At 47.3% G+C, this 21,218-nt stretch overlaps 1 protein-coding gene across 1 annotated transcript in view; it reads right to left on the bottom strand.

The window, feature by feature from the left end:
• The window catches only part of LOC119433670 (metalloprotease TIKI1), a 128,114-nt gene that overhangs the window by 35,888 nt on the left and 71,008 nt on the right, over positions 1–21,218 (bottom strand). The window contains exons 3-4 of the mRNA XM_037700922.2: positions 19,510–19,778; positions 16,676–16,970 (exon numbers count right to left, since the gene is read on the bottom strand). Coding sequence (XP_037556850.1) covers positions 16,676–16,970; positions 19,510–19,778 — 564 coding nt within the window. The remainder of the gene's footprint in view (positions 1–16,675; positions 16,971–19,509; positions 19,779–21,218) is intronic.

Here is a 21,218-nt window from a genome sequence, read left to right as displayed (position 1 = left end):
ACGCCGAATATACTTTAACTCTTCAATTTGAATTGAGCGGAAAGCACTTATGCTACATTTAATGTGTTGTTATTCATGGGAACTACGCTCGTTGAAAGTAGGCGGCGGCAGAGCTCAGCTTCTTGACATTCCATTGATTGCAGCGGCTAAATATGAAGGTGTCGAATGAGTTGCCATCAGACAATCGCTTAGCTCACGCAAGTATTCTTTGGCGCAGTAAAGCCCTCACAGGCAGCTTGTCACGCATTTCCAGAAGGGAAGCCAGTGTTGAGGTCAAGTTGTAATCGACCCTTTAAGCGAAGTTATAAACATGTTAGTAAACAAGGTTATAGTTATACTGACCTTGCCTGCAAGGTCTGTGTCCGTTTCGAGTTTACGTGTCAGTATCTCTGTGTGTGCCGCTTAAGAAGTGCAACCATTACACCATACAGTCATGCCACACCAACTAGCCACCGTCGAAGCCACTTCTGAACGGATAGAGGCAGCGTTTTAGAGTTCTATCGGATTGGTTATCCCACTGACAATATCTATAAGGGGTACTGCAGTTATTCCTTCACCGACAAGTGTGTTTATATCAGCACAAAGCTGCATGTTCGTTTTTCAAGTGATGTTCGGCTTGTTGACGCTGACATGAAGAGGCGTCAAATAAAATTAATTGAGCTGACTCATTGTGATTACTTGAGCGGGTGGTAAATATGCATCTCTAAAACATATTCTCGCCAATAGTTACATGGATTAGTTACCTACGGTTCGTAAATGGTTATCCCACGGGTGCTAGTCCTTGAACTTTCATCGACTCTCAGTCAATAAGTACACTTTGATAGTCGAAATAATGTACTGAATATGGCTAATCAGTCCGGCGGAAGGTGGAAGAAGGTTCATAAAAGTGGAAGTTGTCATCCACCCAACTCTAACACGAAGCTACAAGTTAGGTGGATGAGTCTTCCCTTTCTCGAATGAATGTATTGGTTACGTCTTGTGGAAATGCAATGGCAGCTTAGTCAGGCACAACCGATTATGCTCAGAATACTAGAGCAAGCGTCCCTACACGCCTTTAGGAAACATGTCACAAGCCTCTGCATTTCTTAATCTTTATCCGTTCTTTTTTTTATCCTTTTTTTTTCACCACTGGTTAAATGCAAGGCATCGGTGACAACCTTCAGTTTCCATTTTCGCCATGTTATTATCGCTGTTCATGCGGCCGTTTAGGCGTCTCGCGTTGCAACACTGTACGGTGCCTGTGAAAGGTGACGTGGTAAGAAGCTGATTTTCGTATACCGTGTTTTCATTCAGAGAATCTGCTAGAAGCCAAGTGCGACTCGGTGATCAGTGCGTATAGTAGAGCGGAAAATATGGTAAGCAGCGACAGAGAAGACGAAGCAGCGCCGCCTTTACCCCGCAGTGTCGGGCTGTCTCGTGGTGGCGGTGCAATCTCTCAAGTGCGCGGCTGAAGAGAGCCGGAGAAAAACTCGAGGGGAGGAAATTGAGCTCAGCCGCGGCGGTTGGAGAGGTGCCAGAGATAGAATAAATAAAATAATAATAATAATAAAAACGAATGTGGCACAGCGAGTGAACTCCAGCGCGCACGCCGGTCAACATCTGCCCGAAGAAGGAATATATATTTCGTTTCCTTCCAAATGGTCTAGCATCCACGTTCCCTCTTTAATTTTAATTTTTAATACGGAATGCAGGGCGGTTACGAAGTTGCTAAATTTCTTTTAATTTAAGCGCGCAGCAGTGCTTCTTTTTAGTCTTCCTGCGCTAACAGCTTTTCCGAGTTCGTACCGAGTTTTGTCTTATCGTTTACCGATCACCTCAACCCATGCCCCGGCTCCTCCCTTGGCTTCGAGATCGACGTCGATAACGTTGTGCCGTTTTTTTTTCTGCTCCATTTCTCATATTCCCTGTGACTTCGATTTCCATTGCCGCATATCTCTCGCCAAAGTATGACAGGCTGAGATCAATACAAGAAATTGTAAGACGATTTCAGACCGAATCAATCAGCGAAATTAATCAACACCGTGAGGTCATGATGGACGTCATACTGGAGCAACGCTTCCTTCGGTTCTACGAGCTGGTTCATCATGAACGAGCGGCGCTTATGGACATGCAGTGTCTCGTATGTTCAGCGCGTCCTCACGAGCGCTTTCGTATCAGGTATGCTAGAGCTGCTATTAGTCGTTTACGGTTCCACTGGAGGAGTGTCAGGCTAGTAATTTCGAATAAACAAAGTTTGAGCATTCCCGAATATTTCGGTGTACTCACGGGTGACTCATGACTTCATCGTGGTCTTATATTGCAAGACATTCACATTAGCACCAGAACCTTTTAGCCGCAGAGCGCTGTACTTTGTTGTGCAACGCACCAACGCTTTCCGTGAGAAAAGTCGAGATAACTGAGGGGCTCAACAAGCAGAGAAGGCGTTACTGCAGTCACTGAAAAGCAAGGAAAACCAGAGGAATCGTTAGACGATATTAACGGCACGAGCTTGCCGACATTGTAGATAAAATACCCCATTTCTCAACAAGGACTCAGTTGCTGTAGCCAAAGGTAGAAATGAACGCGTCCGTATTGGTCGGCATCCGTTTCACGTTTGAATATGGTTCTTCCCTTCTTCTTTCTGGTGTTTTACGTGCCAAAACCAGTTCTGATTATGAGGCACGCCGTAGTGGAGGGCTCCGGATTAATTTTGACCACCTGGGGTTCTTTAACGTGCACTACAACGAAAGCACACGGGCGTTTTTGCATTTCGCCCCGACCGCATGAGCTATCACCAACCTCGACAGTTCAACAGGGTTGAACTGTCGAGCATGCCAGCATTGAAAATTCATTATCGTCTCCTGTTCTTTCCTTGGCTTCAGTGAATGCTTCAGTGGATCAGTGGCTACGGCATTCCGCTGCAGAACACGAGGTAATGGGTTCAATCCCTGACCACGCTGATCGCTTTCCGATCTGAATGGAATGCAACAGATTGATTGACTGATCGATCAAGTCCAGCTGTCCAGCCTCGCCCTAGCCTATGTGACGCTTCTGACTTCAGAATCATTCATTCATGCGAACGTGCAGCTTGTATGACACCATGGGTGGTCGCGAAAGCTAACGGCTTTTCTTTTAAATCATGATGATATCGGCAAACAAACAAAAATTTCGCAACGAGCTTCACCATGCCACCACTGCCGCAAGGCATGCTGGTAGTAATAGTATTCAGCAGGCTGAAGGACAACTTAGCCTTCGAGATCCAAAGGCAGGGAGGTGATAATTAAAAATCTACAATGAAATTGTGGGGTTGAAGACACACATGCTCCAACTTCCTTCTAAAATTCACCAGAAAAATTCACATTTACATTATCCTCAGCATTCCCCAACCCAAGTACAGCGGGAAAGCGGCGAGCACTACTGTCATCATGGCGCCGGCACGCAGGATCGCTGCGCATGCGGTTTGAGCGTGGTGAACTCGATAGATATACTTGGGGGATCAGTCAGAGAGGTTCGAAGCACGTGCCTCCTGCTACTCCTTGTCACCTATTTATGTATATGGGCTAAGGCGCTGTGAGTGATTAAAATTATTGTAAGGAATGCTGATTCACATAGACACATTTTAATAAGTCAAATGGTAGATCATGTTACACTTAAGCGCGAGACTGAAGAAAAGAAAAGAATCAAATGTGCTGTTAACTTGTCTACTTTATGCCCAGCTAAGGCGAGAACTGTGTGTCAAGTTCAGAACAATGGGGAGTCCTGTGCTCTCTTTAGGGACTATTGTTGGACCGTGGCCTTTTCCAGGCATTGTAAAGAGGACATTATGTGCTGTGCGAGTTTGTTTGTTTTGTGCAACCTTGGTCCGCTCTATTAACTTATCCGTAAGCGAAAGACCGCCTGCAGCGATATATAAGCCCGCCGTGGTTGCTCAGTGGCTATGGTGTTGGGCTGCTGAGCACGAGGTCGAGGGATCGAATCCCGGCCACGGCGGCCGCATTTCGATGGGGGTGAAATGCGAAAACACCCGTGTACTTAGATTTAGGTACACGTTAAAGAACCCCAGGGGGGTCCAAATTTCCGGAGTCCCCCACTACGGCGTGCCTCATATTCAGAACTGGTTTTGGCACGTAAAACCCCATAATTTAATAAAAATAATTAAGCGAGATATAAATGCTCAAAAGCACAAACGGTGGCTGTTGCGGTTCTCTGAGCTAACCGGCTATTATAATATTTATTTTGGCAGGAAACAACAACAACAACAAAAACACAAGATTACTATAGAGACACCTTCCTACCAAAGTTAACGAGGCAAAAGGCGCCTTTTTGGCGCTTGCCGAGGCCTCGTTTCTCTGACGTACAGCACACAGCGATCAGCGCTGTCGAGAAAAAGAAAAGTATGTGCAAGTATACACTGCATACATTGTAGGACACAAATAAAAAGTTCGGTTGGTCTGGAAGCAGGACATATAGACAAGCTTTTAAGTTCAGAATGCACTAGAGAATAGTAATTAAAAGACATGAATGTTACAGGGCAACAAAGCAATGACAATGTGGGGACTTTGCGCGTAAAATATTACAAGAAACAATTCGGTACTTTCATACATTTTCTCCATTACATACATTTAGGTACATGAGACTGATCACACAAACAGGGCTTTCACTCGTGTTTTAAATGAAAAAATGGACTTGGCGTGCTATGGCCATCAACTGGGCGGCCGACAGCCAAAGTTCCCTTCGGTTCGACGCAATTCTCCGGGCCTACAACGGAAGGCACCTTTAAGATTGCTGCGGCTTCGCAGCGATCGCGTTGTTCCTGTCGTTCTCAAAGCATTTGGCATATATGTACAGCGTGATAGATTATTATTAAAAGCCGTACTAGAGGCCTGTATGAGAGTTAAGTTGAAGAACTGGCAGTCTCGCCCAAAAGGCGAGACATTCATATACATAGCAAATTATTAGGCAACCACACGAAGTAAGGAAATACAATGGCTCTTTCGTAATGTAGTCCTCGTAGTTTTATTGGCCGTATAGATTGCAATAAACATTTGCTTACTAATTTTTTTAACAAGCATGGTGTCCCACGTGCACACGCAAACATGAACAGATCTCCCTGGATAAACGCCATTACTGGTTGTCACAACTCTGGCGTGATGCAGGGCGCCGGCAACGAGTAGTGAACGGTTTGTGCTGCCTCTCGCTTGAACACGTGAGTGAGTGAAATAACTTTATTTAGGTCCAGAGAAGACGCAGGGGAGACCCCGTGTCACCCGGATAGTCCCACGTAGGGACCGCCAAGCCGAGCTTGACGGCCCGATCGCGTTCACTCTGGACGGCCAGGGTTTGGTCGTTGAGTTCGGGGCTGCCTAAAGGCGCCGCCCACCTATCCTCGCTGAAGGCGGAGCCGATGGCTTCACACTCCCACAACACATAGTTCAATGTTGCCGCCCTGCATAAGGCAGGGTGCGGGAGGGTGAATACCCATCTTGACAGATAGTAATGCTTGGTGATCTCATTATACGTCTCCGAAACATGGGACTACGCGACTTCTAAACGAACAATTTGAGCACGGGAAGACAGCGCACATAAAGCCATCAGCCAACTCGCCCAATCTTTGCACCCACCGCTGATTACCTCCAAAATGGGACGCGCGGGCGGCGTATACAATAAGCCGCGCCATGCGCAGCCACGACTGGGCTAGAGAAGAGACCTTTCTCGTATGTGCCCAAGCACATTGCGCATGCGTGAGTTGCGCGAGAGGCATGTGGGGACTCTTGCTGGAGACTTTTGCTATATCTGGGGACTTTACGCTCACCCTCGCACGCTTTCCGTCGTACCCACAGCATAGGGCGCACGGGCGCGTTCTTATCACACTGAGACTTTATACAGAAACCCCATGGCGACGCCGACGGCGAAAATTTGCTTGGAGTGTGTATATAAATGCTATCGCAGTAAAACAAGTGGGGAACCATATCAATAATATTATAGCTACGTACATATTAAAATGACTCGAGGTAGTAATTAGACAAATAAATGTACCAATTATGCTTATTACCTTTTTAACCCAAAAGAGTTCCACAACCTCTTCATGACGCGTTAGATGTGATATCTACGGTGACAGTTGTCTCTTCATCCACCACCTTAGGAGTTTACGCAACTGCATCTGTAATATAGCCCTGGGGAGTGTTACACAGTGCCACTCAGGGTCACGGCGGCGCATGTTGAACGCCCATTAAACCGCAGGCATCGCGTAGCACGTTACCTCAAGAGCAGCGCTTGTACATAAATTTACACGTAAGTAAATACAAACGAAAGTGAACGGAGGGATAGCCGTCGCTGTAGCTCAATTGCAATCATGCGAAGGTCGAGGGCACGGCTCACTCCGACAGCGAAATTCTTTTGTTCTAGTTTCATTTCCTTTTTCTTTAATTAAGAATAAGAAGCTTATCGTGAATTTAACAGTCGCTTTTTTTTTCCTTACCTAGTTCAATAAACTAAAAGTTAATTTCCCCTCTGCTTTCGTTGGCTATGTCGGCTTCTTATGGTGCTTACCAAAATCGAGCCCCTCGGTTCCCACAGTGTTCACATCTAGGCTCAGAATCGCAAAGCCTTTCGTTCATAAGCGCTCTTTGAAACTGGCCGCGGTCGCCTTCACGGTTCATAAAGGATTGCCTGTAATCGGCTCTTTAGAACAATTGTTGGCGTAAGTGGTATTTTGTGAGATTCCAGAATCGCAAGAGCTTCTTGCGATTCTGGAAGGCGCCACAATCTTCGGCAAGCGTTGAAACTCTCTGGTTTGCTGGTGTGACTCACGCATATCAAACGATGGCAACGAGTCCGTAAATCAAGAACCGCCCGAAACTTTGCCACCGCACTTCTTGTTTAACGAAGGCTGCATGGCCCCTTTTCGCCCACTGGATTGAACAAAGCCCCAATTTTCGGCGTGTTTCATCACCTCGCTTACAAGACATGACATTCGGCACGTTTTGTTCGTATACGCAGCTAAGCAGTGTGGTGGGTAGACAGCTATACGTTCGCTCGCCGCGCCCTGCCTCAAATCCGGCCCGCTTCGAGTGTTCTCGCCTCCCGCGCTGAGCCTCAGCAGTCCGTTCCCAGGGGATTTGGGGAGGAAGGGGGGGGGGGGGGGCACTCCGATTCACGCGTGGAAATCTTTCTGCGCGCCACTCTTTATCTGCCAGTGTGTCCCTACCTATATATAGGCGGGATTCTGCCCCTGCCTCGGGAGGCCGTTACAGGAGGTAGGTGTGGGGGGTGACAACCACTCGGACCCAATTTGTCCACGCGCGCGTACGCGTGCCGGACAGCTTCCTCCGTGGTGCTTCGTCTTGTTTGCCTTTCCGTTTCCGCAGGGCTGTTGGGTTGCAGCGGCTCCCCCGAGCCTCGAGAGCCAAGTCAAGCCGACGAAAGCGGCTTACGCGCGCTCCGCGCGACCGCTCTGTTCTCTTTGGCGTGGACGGCGCGCTCTATATGGGATCCCAGTGCTAGCGTGAACGGGAAGGACACTATAGAAAGTTGCCTCAGCTCTTCTTTTTTTTTTTATCCTACACAAACTGCGTCTGAATAGCGATGCCGATCGTTGTCGCGCGAAGAGAAAGGCCGCGCACTGGGCCAAGGCGGCAGCTCTTTGCGCATGACAGGCGCTGTCAAGCGGGCTTCAACGAGGCTTTCAGACAGCCGCGAAGATCTCGCGGGGCGTCGTCGATCTCGCATAGTCTCGCAAAATACCATTCGCCGTTGGTCATCTCCAAAAAATAATAAAAAAATAATAATAAACCAATAAGAATAATGTAAATCGCGCAAATCACTTTCGTGCTCCACAGAATATAAGCCCGGAGCTTGTGAATGCGCTGAGGACGCACTTGCAGGTAGTGGTTGCTTCTTTCAAAGCGAGTAATGCATACCAAAAGAAGAGACAGTGAAAGGGTATCCCGACTGCTCGTAACAGTAGGCATTTTAATTCATATTTCCAAGATAATTATGTCTTTCACGTTTTATTTCACGTTTATTTATTTCACGTTCATTTCTCTTGGAGAGATAAATGAATCTTGAATCTTATTTTCCTAATATACATAATAGTTTTCTCACCGTCCGATTCATGGCAAATCCCCCAGAGTGGGTTGCGCCATTTCACTATAAAGAAAGGCCAAGTGCTCGGAGGAAGTGTGAGAACGCGAATGATTAGGCACCGACCCGCCGTGGTGAAGTAGCTTTGGCGTTGCGCTGCTAAGCCCGAGGGCGCGGGATCGAATCCCGGACGTGGCGGTCGCCGCATTTCAATAGGGTCGAAATGGAAAAACGTCCGTGTACCGTGCATTGCGTTAAAGAATCCCAGGTGGTCGACATCAATCCGGAGTCCCCCACTACGGCGTGCCTCACAATCATATCGGGGTTTTGGCACATAAAGCCCCTTGCTTTAATTATTTAATGGGTAGGCACCCAACCACCCTTATAAAAATTTTTGCTGAAAGTCTGATTAATAGCTGTATACAATTCTCATCAAACCTACCGAAATTGTGGTTACATTCTGATGCTTTTTTGTGATGAGTACTTGATAACTTTCTGCATGTATTTGGCCACCGCGTTTCTGATGCATTCTTGATTACTGTATTTGTGGTGCATTCTTGATTACTGCATTTGTGGTGCATTCTTGATTACCCCATTTCAGAAAGGCTTAGATCACTAAACACAGTAGTTACTGCATAAACCGATAGATGGCGCTGAAAAACAAAAAAGCAAAAAGAAATTTCTCTTTTTTAAAACCTTTTTTTTTTAGTACGATACAACGGAAATTACATCATGGCACACTTCAAGCATCACAATACTCCCACGTACAACTGAATCACACATCATGGCACCTCAATCATCACACACTCCACTACAACTAAACCAACATACACACACTGCTTGTAGTGCACACACAATGATATCTGCTTTGCTGTATATATACCCATGAAGTTTTCACCACCAGTCGGTGCCAGTAGGAGCGCCTCTTGTCAACGAAATTAAGCATTAAATCTCAACATAATGCTTGTAACAATAGAGTGAGCTAATAGGCACGATAACAGCACACGTACCTGTTAATATAAAACCGCAATATATATAAACACGCATTTCAACTAGCGACCACTAATTAGCACGGGCGCGTCGATGACTTAAGCCTCTCTAACAGCTCTCGCTTCTAAGCAGTTGCGGATGGATGGCGCTTCACAAAACGACCGCTAGCGTTTGCAAAATACATACTGATGAGATTGCTCGAAAATGTTCTTGCCTAATTTCGCACAGAAATGGAAAACCGGCTGCTATGCGGCAGCGTGCGTAAACGAAGCCGTACGTGTCCGAGCCGGCTCGCGGTGTACAGGCGCGTCCACGGCAGCTTGCCGCGCGCTGCTTGTCGTTCGCGGGCCGCCGTTCGATGGCTGTTATGCTCGCGAACGGCAGAGGATGAGTCCTGAATTTCTGCGGCAGCCGTACAGCGACGTGGTCAGTCAACGATAGAAGAGCGGTCGCTGTGTCCTATCGCTGGCAGCCTTGATCACCAGCACTGATCGCTCGGGGGCGCCGACATCGTCGCTAGGCCTTCTCCCCTTACCTTCGTAGCTCGAAGCTCACGGCGCTTCGCAACGAACTACCGACAGGCAGCACCTGCAATATTCTGTTACCGTTGTTGCCACTTTACCATATATGCTCACAATAATTTCACACAAAGAAGAAAATATACGGTGATATTCGCGGCGCTGTCGAGTGCGATATCTGCATAGCTGCACGGGTTCACCGAGCACCGTATGTCGCAGTGCACTGCAGCCGAGTTGGTCAAGTATCGGATCCCTCGTTGGTGCTCAACGTTTGACAGTAGACATCGCTTTTCATATGATGTCTTTATCTAGCGGAAATTATTTTGCTAGCTGATGTTTGTGTCGCCGGTGGGCTAGCGCAGGCTTGTGTCGCGGTGCATCGGTTCCAAGTTGAACATGTCTCCTATCGTAGCTCCCGAAATTTTTGCATTTTCGGCGAAACTAAAAAAAAAAAAATACTCACCGTCCTGCCGTTTGGCACATATTAACCGCGATGACGCCGTGAGAACACGTGCGCAAAAAAAAAAAAAAAAAATCAAGCATCACTAATCTGCGGTCTGTTCACCACAAAAATAGCGATAGTTGCACTTACTTGAAGCGAAAATCTGAAACTCTGCTTTATCAAACCAATTAAAAAAATCTACGTTCTTTATTATATTAGAACACTACATGATAGCATACATCTATATAGGATGTGTTTATACATCAGTGAACGCCATAAAAGCCTCTGTACATTTAACTACAAAAATCATAGTGTGCATTCTCTATTGAGCGGCTGCTGGAAACTTGCTGCTAAATGTCTCCAGTGTTTATACATCACGCATATAAGCTGAAAATCTGCATAATTTTATCTGCAGAAATTGTGATGTCTATTCTGTACTGAGTGACTGCTGCCAACTTGATGCTAAATGTCTGTAGTGTTTATACATCAGGCATATAAGCTGAAAATCTGCATAGGTCTCTCTGCAGAAATTGTGATGTGTATTCTCTACTGAGTGACTGCTGACAACTTAATGTTAAATGTCTGTAGTGTTTACACATCAGGAACATAAGTTGCAAATCTGCATAGGTTTCTCTGCAGAAATTGTGATGTGTATTCTCTACTGAGTGACTGCTGACAACTTAATGTTAAATGTCTGTAGTGTTTACACATCAGGAACATAAGTTGCAAATCTGCATAGGTTTCTCTGCAGAAATCGTGATGTGTATTCTCTACTGAGTGACTGCTGACAACTTAATGTTAAATGTCTGTAGTGTTTACACATCAGGAACATAAGTTGCAAATCTGCATAGGTTTCTCTGCAGAAATCGTGATGTGTATTCTCTACTGAGTGACTGCTGACAACTTAATGTTAAATGTCTGTAGTGTTTACACATCAGGAACATAAGTTGCAAATCTGCATAGGTTTCTCTGCAGAAATCGTGATGTGTATTCTCTACTGAGTGACTGCTGACAACTTAATGTTAAATGTCTGTAGTGTTTACACATCAGGAACATAAGTTGCAAATCTGCATAGGTTTCTCTGCAGAAATCGTGATGTGTATTCTCTACTGAGTGACTGCTGACAACTTAATGTTAAATGTCTGTAGTGTTTACACATCAGGAACATAAGTTGCAAATCTGCATAGGTTTCTCTGCAGAAATCGTGATGTGTATTCTCTACTGAGTGACTGCTGCCAACTTGATGTTAAAAGCCATCAGCTGTTGAGTTTATGATAACACTCTGATGTATCATCAAAAACATATCAAGATGTAATCAGAAATTCAAGAACCATTTTTGTAAGGGCAGGCAGTGAACACTATTAGACAGTGTAGACGATGACTAAAGTTCCCGAAAGGACTCGGTCTACCAAGCAGAGAGGAGGAAGACAGCGGGAAGCTTTATTCTAATTTCGTAATTCTTAATCTGTCGCCGATACCCTTTTCAAAGTTTTAATTTCGTTATAACATTAATAAAATGCACTTGTAAAACCGCCCACTTTGCCAATCCCGCGTAGTGGGTAAGAGTCAGTTTGGAAACAAAACAAACAGTAATCAAGCACGTGGCGCGCATGCAATATACTTCCGCGTCAACTATAGAAGCCTTTTACCAACCATGCATGCAGCTTCAACAGTTTTTTTTAAGAAAACGTATTTTATTTAATTCTACGAAAAGGTGAGCCCGGTAAAACGCCTGGAAAATGATGCATGCATATCTGTGTGTATTTTCCAGTAAATTACAGTTAGGAGTAGTACTTCCGTACCTCTGTCTGATTTTTTCATAGTATACATCAGTACGCTTTACACTTCTACTTAGGACACTCTAGGAGCCCTGTAGGCAGGAATAGGGCAGTGCGTCAATCGAATGAATAGCTCCACTTCGTACCTTCAACGACTTTCGAGTGCAGGGTAGGTGGTCATTCCTTTCTGAAGCATCGAACAGAGACCTCCGATTGCTACAGCCGGTGGGAAATTACGAATCATCTTTTCATGTCCAAAGCGGCAGCGTCTTGTGGCGTCCTGTCCCGATTCCATAACTGCAGACGACCACAACACACGTGTCGCACGAAGATGCAAGCGCAGCCACGCAAGAAATGATGGTCTGTATTTTATCTTCGTGACATTACGAGCTATATTTCTAGACATAACCCGGAACTATATGCACACGGGCGTCTGCGTATGCGTATGCTGTCCAAATTCTCAGTTCTTTGCTCGTTATGCCAGCTGAGCTCACGAAATTCGTGACCGCGTTCGCGTTGTTTTCTGTCAGTTGACAGACGACCGTAAATGGTCCTCTGCTAGGCGTGTTACAGAAGCAGTGGACGCGTCCAAGGTCTCATGTTGCCCCCATGCATGCAAGCGCCCCTGGGGCACCGGTGTCGGCACGAGATAGCGCGCGCAGTGAGCCGCGCGCGCCTGCGACAAAACCAGACGAATCCCAGGCGACCATTATGCGTCCTCAAAACTACGCGCTAACATTATAGCGGGATTTCTAGAGCCTTCAGCAGTCGTCGCGTAGGTTTCACCACATGGGTGAGGCCGAACGCGTTGAGGAAACCTGTGACCCATTAGCTTGTCTATCGGACGGTATATACCAACACAACGCGTGAATGTCAACGACTTTGCTGCGTTGTTGAAGTTGTCGCTGCAGCTTCGGAGCAGAGGTTACATGGAACTACCTTTTCCCGCTTAATCTGCATAATCTTTCCCACCCCTGATCCTTACTCGTCTTAGTCGTCTAAAACCTTCCCTCACATGGCACTGATTTACTAATGAAATGAAGCCGGCCAAACGCTAGTTAGTCAATGCTCGTCTCTTCCCCTCCCCAGTTTCGCGCTCGGCGCAATAGAGGTTTCGGAGCCGCGTATATATGCGGCTCAGCGTGCGGCGCTTTGAGGCCAATTTTTAGCCGCTAGGGCGGACTACGTGATGTCCACGCACAGTATCCGTGGGCTAGCAGCCAGTTGCGCAGACGACATAGCAGGCTGCTGCTCGTTACGAAAGCTCTGGTAGTCTAACCCGAACGCATCAACACAAGTGCCTTCGCTCAACGCCTCATCTCGCATAGACCACCAGGCAATGCCTTGTCGCGTATTAAAATGCAACCTTGACGTGAGTATTGCCTCACGCAAGTGTGGACAGGTGTGTAGGTAAGCAACGGCAACGCCGCTGAAACTTGATGTGCCAACAGCAGCGTCGTAAGCAAAAGTAGCACATGCAGCGACTTCGCGTCAGAAAATTGAGCGCTCATCTTGGGGCACTGATGCCCAGCTTCTCGCTTGACTGGACGCCGTGGTGCTAGAGCGCAGCAGCGTATGCGCCTCTCGCATCGCGCGTAACTATGGACCGAGGTTGGCCGGACGTTCAAACGTTCAAACAGGCTCGCGTCTATTATGGTTCGTAACGTCGCGCCATTTTCGTTGGCTCCCTACCGGATGGCGTCAGCACACTTTGGTCGCACACTCATACTGTCGTAACGCCTCCTGGTCAGCGCTGGTTTCCCCATAGATGTTTGAGTAGTTAGCTGGGCTTGAGGTTACTTGCCGGCGCTGCACCTCAGCTGCAAAGTACACCGTAGAGGACGACTGTGGATTAATTTGGCCACGTTTGGCTTCCTAACGTACATCACAATCTTTGCACACAGGTGTTTTTAATTCCGCTGCCATGGCCAGGAATCGAACCCGTGACCAAATTTCTCTCTCGCGGCACTACAGCCACTGAGACTTCGCGGCGAGCAATAATATAGAGCATCACCGCGCAGATACCCATTCACCACGCAGTTAAGCTATGGTCTATAGCACAGGAGAAGATGCGCTTGAAATAATTATGTGCTTTCAGGTGTATATTTGTTACCGTGAGGACATTAAGTTAAACCGTTTGTTGGTTTTTCTGCATAATTTTCTGCACTATTACGTCATTCAGTGGAAACTGTGCAATGTGCATAGTAATCATGTCGTAGAAGAGACTGCTTATAGCCTGTTTGATGGGTGCGCTTTGTAGCGCCCCCCTCCGTGTGTTTCTCCTTATTTTATTATTTAGCCATCGTAAGTAGAATTGGGTGTGAGGTACGCATTACTTGAACCTCTCCAAGGGAAGCTACATCAGATAACAAAACAGAAGCAACGTTAGGTGAAACTAGGTACTTTTCGAGCGTTGTTCGGGAAGAGTGCGCTGTTCAGTGCGCTGTCTGCAAAATGGCACGTCGCAGCAATTTTCTGATTACCTCACTAAGTGTCCTAGTGAATTTAGCTCTCCATTTAGTGTAGAAGCAACGAGAGCTCAGCGAGTCGGTATCAATTCATGATGGCTTCAGAAGCCCAGAACAGGACAGTGCCTTGTACTGCTGTTTTCTTTCTTTCTCTTCTTATTTTTTTTTTTTCGTGTAGTGTTTCCTTGCGTTGTTCAGCCACCATGAATCCATTTAGTGTGCCAACTTACTGTCCCAGAAAACCAGCTGGATGTGATTACGGAACATCAACAAAGGAATAATTACGGCTGCCGTAATTTCATCGCTGCGACTAATTGCCATTACCGCGTCGTCTCCCTCGATGAACAGAGCGACAGCGGAGATGAGCGACGACTACGCGACTCCCGAGGCGACGCGCGGGATCGCGACGCGCTACGGGTCCGGGGGTCGCGCGGCCGTCGCTCCCCGGGGCGCTAATCCGGCCGCCACGCCCCCCAGGCGAACAGCACACACGCACCACTCTCTGCTAATCCGCAACGACGGCGAGATCGGGAACGCGCCGTTTGGGAACCGCGCGCCGGTGCCAGCTACTGCAAACAGGCGACGGCTGCAGAGATTTATCTACGCCGGCGCCTTCCTTCGCGCCGGTAGAGGCCGCGTAGTTGCAGAACGCCGGCAGGAGACGACGCGAGGCCATAGTATTAGAGGAGGGCGGTGCTTACGTTCCCCATGCGTTTACTTGCTTTCGTTCTGTTTTTTTTTTTTTTTTTCGCACGATGTCCCGGCCGGCAGTCGCTTTGCGCGGCGCTGCTCTTGCCGTTTTCGCACGTCTGTGGAGTCTGGCTCGCGCTTTCGCCCGCTCGTTAGCCGGCTTTCGCCAGACAGCCTGTCACTGCCGGTTTGCTTTGCGCAGTGTTCGTGCGTGGCAAGCTTTCGAAGTTCTTCACCTCCAGCCCCACCTCTCTTCCCGTTCGTGTTATCTTTGAGTGTTTACAGCGCGCCTTTGTTTATGGATCGCGTTTGTGTTCAGGGTGCACGAGACATTCAATTTACAGTATATGGCGGTATGTTGCTGATGTAGTCCATAGCGAACAAATGCGCGTCGTAAGATTGAGCTCCAGCCGTGCACTTGCTAGTATGCAGGACTCTCGGCGCTCCTGAACGCGTGGAGATTGAGCTGAACTGCGACCAGCGAATGCCAGCGGAAAGAAAACGTTGCGACCATAAAACATGCGATCCACGTGAGCTTGGCACAGTGCTTCTCATTTGATTAGTCATTGTCATAGCTGGCGTAATGTGCGCGTTGGCCTTATAATTTCTCACATACTGCTCATAATGTGCAAAAAAAAAAAAAAACGGGTGCTGTGTAGGCCCCGTTGCCTCGTTCATGTAGCGAGCCTTCTTTTTCGCAGTTGTGACAGTGAAAATGCTCTGTAGTAGTTTGTTTTCAATCTGGCGGAATCAATGTTTCCATATTTATTTTCTCAGTACTTCGTTTGCATCTCCTTGTTGCTCAGTCAACGTAAGCGTCGCGCTGTAAGGAGTCCTAGATATTTTTTTCCCTTTCTCTGTACAGTCGCGCAGTGAAGAATCCCTGAGATTGCAGCGCTTCATTTTGCCCGCGGTGTCGCTCTAAAAGTTCGGCCGTTATTCGGCTGTCATTCCGCTAACAACAGACGTCACGCGGTTGCCCTACAATCACATGCCCGCATTTGCAAAGTGATTATAGTATATTATTTATGTCAGCCACACGTGTTCTACTTCACAAGGGTGGCATGTTGGGCAACTTGGTACGGAAAGACCCTGTTTTGTTTTTAGCGGAACTCGGGTTAATTTCTTCCACCTGGTTTATTCCGGGACACCTGCGAGCACATTTTATACTCCGCACACAGCATACATGATAAGACTTCATTTCTCGGCCACGCCCAATATACACCTGGACATTTTAACGCGATAGCGTTAAATGCTCCGTGACGCAGAAAACCCGGTCGTTGGCAGAAACAATCATGCCGAACCAAATCATCCCGAATGACCACGACCGGACAGGCCCTTCGCGTGGCGCAAGGCGTTAGTGAACAAAAATTTCATTTCTCAAAGTAAAATCTATCAGAAAAATCGTAAAGTACGACTTAACCCCAACTTACAGATGTGATAGCATCAGATTGTAATTTGAATATACGAGAAAAAAGCCCGATAAGCAGCCAGGGATCTTTGAATGTTATCGAGTTCCACTCTTAAAGGGGAAGCTTAAGCACCCTCCAAATTTTTTCCTCCGCTCGTATACTGTATGCGTCGTCCAGATGACAATGAGTGCGGCACTTGCAGGGCGTACGTGAACATTACGCGTGGGCGCAGAGGTGTGAAAGCGAAGACCCTTTGTGCATCGCTTCGTGGCGGCTGTCGATCGCTATATGTCACCAGTCGATACGGCTGCCTCACCTGGCTGCCGTTGAGTCCGTTGAGGGGTAGACACTGCTCGTGCACCTGCTCGACGGCGCCGGTGCGCTTGGCCAGGCGCTGTGCCTCCTGCGCGAGGAACAGGTCGAGCACGGGCACGCCGCGGGCGCGCACGTCGCCCTCGGTCAGCGAGTCGACCATGAGCAGCACCCAGATGGGCCGCTTGCGCTCCCAGTCGCCCGTGATGGCGTGGAACAGGTAGTCGGCGTACAGGCCGCGCCCGCGCTGGTCGGACGTCATCCACGACGACATCTTGGCGCGCACGTACTCCAGGTGCCTGCGGCGAGCCACAGACATTCTACTCTTCGCGTGGTGCTTTACCATATATACGATACAATACAGTACAATACAATACAAGTTTATTTATGCAACGAATACATAGTTGTCAGGGTGATTAACAAAAAGGCTAACTTGTGCCTGACAAAGCGTCAAAACCCCTTCCCACCAGGTGACACACCACTCAGTGGGGCAAATAATAGAAATAGCAAAAACAAGTGGAACCTTGATAGAAAAAAGAACACCTAAATCATACAAACACAGCCAGCTAACCGAAAGAGAATGAGCAAATCGAAAGAGAATGTCAGGATTTCCTGACTCTTTAGCATTGTGCAAGTCGTCGTGCTCGTTTGTACTGACGCACGGGAAAAAATTGCAGCGCACAAGACAGGCGCACGGAAGAGACTGCGATATCTTTGTTTCTTTCTGTGTCCTCGTTTCTTGCGAGCGGTAATGTTTTCCACGTTTCGCATGGCGACGTCAATGTGAAACGTTAACGAATCACTAGAAGCGTCTGTACACAACTTTTTGACTGTCTGCATTTAAACTGACGTTCAGTGGTTCATGTTGGCAACAAAGGTCAGCGTAAAGAGGCGTTCCCCGACTTATGCTGAAATCACCTCCTGTGCGAAGTGATTTTTGCTTCCGGCCGATGGACACGACAGTCTTGGAAACACTGGGCTGTTTATAAAAGAGCACTTTCTCCTTACAGCACGCGGTGGAGATAAGATACATCGCCAATCGCTAGTTTTTTTACGTTTGTAAATTATCCATATACAACATCGTGCATCGACGAGTAAAGTTGCATAAGCATCTGTATTAACAGCGCCGGCTTCGTTAAAATGCTTCAAAGTCTCAAGGATATTTGACATGAGAAACGAATAGCGATGAAGTATACCAGCATACTTTTAGTATGCCTACTTTTAGTATAAGCCACCTAGCTCGCTGCCTCTCCCGCGATAAACAAAAAGGCATTTAGGCCACATTATATCGCCGTGATTTCAACATCTGCAGCACATGATAGAAGCACAGACAGATAATGAAATTATAAGCGTATAACGCGAGAAAGTGCCTTAGAAGTCAGTGTAAAACATAAATTCATGCGTGCAAAATAGATTGCAAAAATCCCGGAATTTTGAAAAAAAATTCTCACAGATGTGGGCACCATTCTTAAAAATATAAATTTTGCGTAAACATGTATAGTGTTCGCCTTACAAACGCGTTGCTGTTTATTGTGGTTCAAATGTTCGTATATTTCTTCCTAACGTGGGCAGCTCTTGCATCACTTCTCGGCTTCTCGCTTTTGCGCCGCCCTGGCCGTCCGCTTTATTGCGACGAGCCTACACCGTAATACTGCGATGCGCGTTCGCTCGAAAACCTGTGCACCGTCCTATTTTATTGCGATAGCAATTATATGGACACTCAAAAGCAGATTTCTGCCGTCGCCGTCGCCGTAAGGTTCCGTATGACGTCATTTGGAGAAGAAATCGTCGCCGCGCGCCGAACGCTGTATGTGCGAGTGAAAGGGCTCGAGGGGCGCGTCTTTCACGGGGAGTGAACGCACGGCGGAGAACAAACGCGCGTTCTGCGCCGTGCTCGCTTAAGGGCTGCAGAAGTAGGCGTCTCTGTTCTCCTTCACAATCACCATGTATGTAGAGCAAACGCGCCTTCTTCCGACGAGCGAGAGGCCGTGGGGGAGGGGCAGGGAAGGGAGGCAACGTTTAGCTGCGGCACGCAGTGCCTATTTATATCAGAGGCTCCGGCAACAGTCATCAACGCCGCACGCATTTTGAGCGAACGCGGGCAAAACGCAGATGGCGTCGACAACAGTTCTGCGTGTTGCCGATGCTGCTGCATGTCCAAGTTTATACAGCTGATAAAGCTAATATCATTACTCCGTATAGCTCTCTACAAGTTTGCTATCGCAATTGATGCTTCGCCTTTCAGGTGAAACTGCGACAACTTTTTGACCGCTGACGTCACGTTTTCCTCTCGCACCGCGCCCAATCAGTGGCCCGCCGTCGAGTACCTTACTCTGATTTTTGCTCTTAAGTACTTCGCATTATACGAGATGCTTTTGGTTATATACACGAGAGCGTAGATGCATTCAAATGCGTGTATGTGAAGTTCCAGGCCGATATCTTCTATCAGCTGCATTTGCAGCGTATGTTAACAAATTGCAAACGCACTTGTAGGCTACGCGGGGCTCGCTGGGAATTCACGATAAATTACTTATTCGACCTGAGTTTGTTTTGATAATCCACATAATTTCAGAAAACACCGCCAGCACTTCCCCGCACTTCACTATATCTGTGCAAGGCATCAGCCGATATCCGAATTTATCTGTCTGTATAAATTGCTTGAAATCGTATGGCGACTTATGGAGGCTGCGCGCAGGACGCGCGCGGACGTGAGATACAGGGACTTGCAACGCCTACACGACAACTTTCCAAACAGCTGCTGGTGCTCTTTTACCGCTATGACAAAACGTGCCGCGTGACACCGAGCGGGCTCAATAATCGGACGATCAGCTCGCATACCTTCGCAGTCTGGTGAGCAGGTCGGCCGGCAGGACATCGGCCAGGGAGCGGCCCTCGGGCAGCAGCTGGCAGTTAGCGAGCGCCCCCAGCGTGCCAGGGTCTAGCAGGTCGAGCTCGAAGACGACACGGTCGGCGTTGCCGAACGCCCGCTTCGCGTTCTCCGGCACGTGGTCCCAGACGCGGGTGTACGGCACGTGGATGGTGCCGAAGAAGTACGACGGCGGCTCGCTCCGCGTCGACCACAGGAAGGAGCGCACGCCACTGCCAGTCTGCGACGGTATGAAACAGTTCTGTCAACGCACAGCTTTTCTTTCTTTCTTTGTTTCAAATGACACTAGTGAACTTTGAACATCGTAGAAATAAAAGGGAAACTATGCCTTTTAATCTTTCGAGAACTCTAGGGCTTGTCCTCGACAAGTGTGTGTGCACGTACTACTAACTGACGAATTTCCAGTGCTTCAGAAGAAAAAAAAAAAAAAGATGAGCGAGCAAAAGAGAACAAAACAGAAGTAACATTTCGTTACTATTTGACTGATTTTTTGTTTTGTTTTGTTTCTTACGGAGCGCTGGAAATGCATCAGTTTGCAGAAAACCAACTAGCGCGGCCCTCTACCATATGAATGAATGAGGTTTTATTATTATTAGACAAGATACAGTACAAATAAATAGTATAAAGGAGGAGGTCTCGAGCTCAAACACTGTAATGGGACCTCCTATGTACATACACAAACGTTGCTGGGCGCCCCGTGCCTGAAATTAATGCCGCATTAGCGCGGAGGCCGCTTAAGTGTGATGTCACGTGCACTTTTCACAGAACGACAGCGAATCTCCCTAATTTCGAAAATTGGTGCGAGCCACGACACAGAGGTGCTTGTAGACGTTGAGGGGGGTCTTGCTGCAGTGACAAAAACGTTCTGCGTTTTAAGAGACCACACGTCTGTTCCCTTGCTCGCCGCTGAAAATTTCGGTTAAAGAGTTCGAAATAATTTTCCAAGAGTCCGTAAACGCTCAATCCACCCGTTGTTGCGACTTCATCTGCCGCTATTCAACGCTTTGCGGTAAGTAAAGCATTTCTCACAAACACGCGTGGAGAGTTCGCAGGAAGGAAGAAAACAATTCAGTGGCGATTTAGCACTAAATGTGAGCGAAATACGTTAGCATTTCATTAGTTGCTGCCATTAAATAATCCATCGAATACGCCTCCAAGTATTAAAGCAGTCGCAAAACCTATCCTGGACATGTAACGCAATATCAGCATTGGTGGGAAAGAAACCAAATGTTCTTTTGAGGCAAATATCATAACCATAAAGCTTTCCGAAAGTTTCTTGTATACCCTATATATATATATAGTTTGCTTATAATATAATCTGAGCCGTATATGTATTAAAGAAATACCGCATGCACTTGTCTGGTTTCTTCTTCTTGCTTTCCGTCTCTCTGCGTGCGTTCCTGCCATGGTTTAGCTTTTAGATATTCTTCTAACGGAAGCGTCCGTCATTGTCAGAACAAGGACATGGCCATGTTTTCAACTAATCAATGAATGAATCATTTTTTTTTCATAGTCCCTGAAACGAATACGTTGCTACAATACTATAGTTAGTTGAACGAATAGACTGGGAGCTATAGTAACCGGTCCAATGCAGATCTGCGTATACGTGTGTAAGGCGCCGAGGAAATAGGATTAGTGTATCAAGGAAATGTTAATTGTT

This window comes from Dermacentor silvarum, chromosome 11 (genome assembly GCF_013339745.2).
Source record: "Dermacentor silvarum isolate Dsil-2018 chromosome 11, BIME_Dsil_1.4, whole genome shotgun sequence".
NCBI lineage: Eukaryota > Metazoa > Arthropoda > Arachnida > Ixodida > Ixodidae > Dermacentor > Dermacentor silvarum.
Note: the sequence above shows the minus strand (reverse complement) of the source record. Positions and strands in the feature narration are given on the sequence as shown.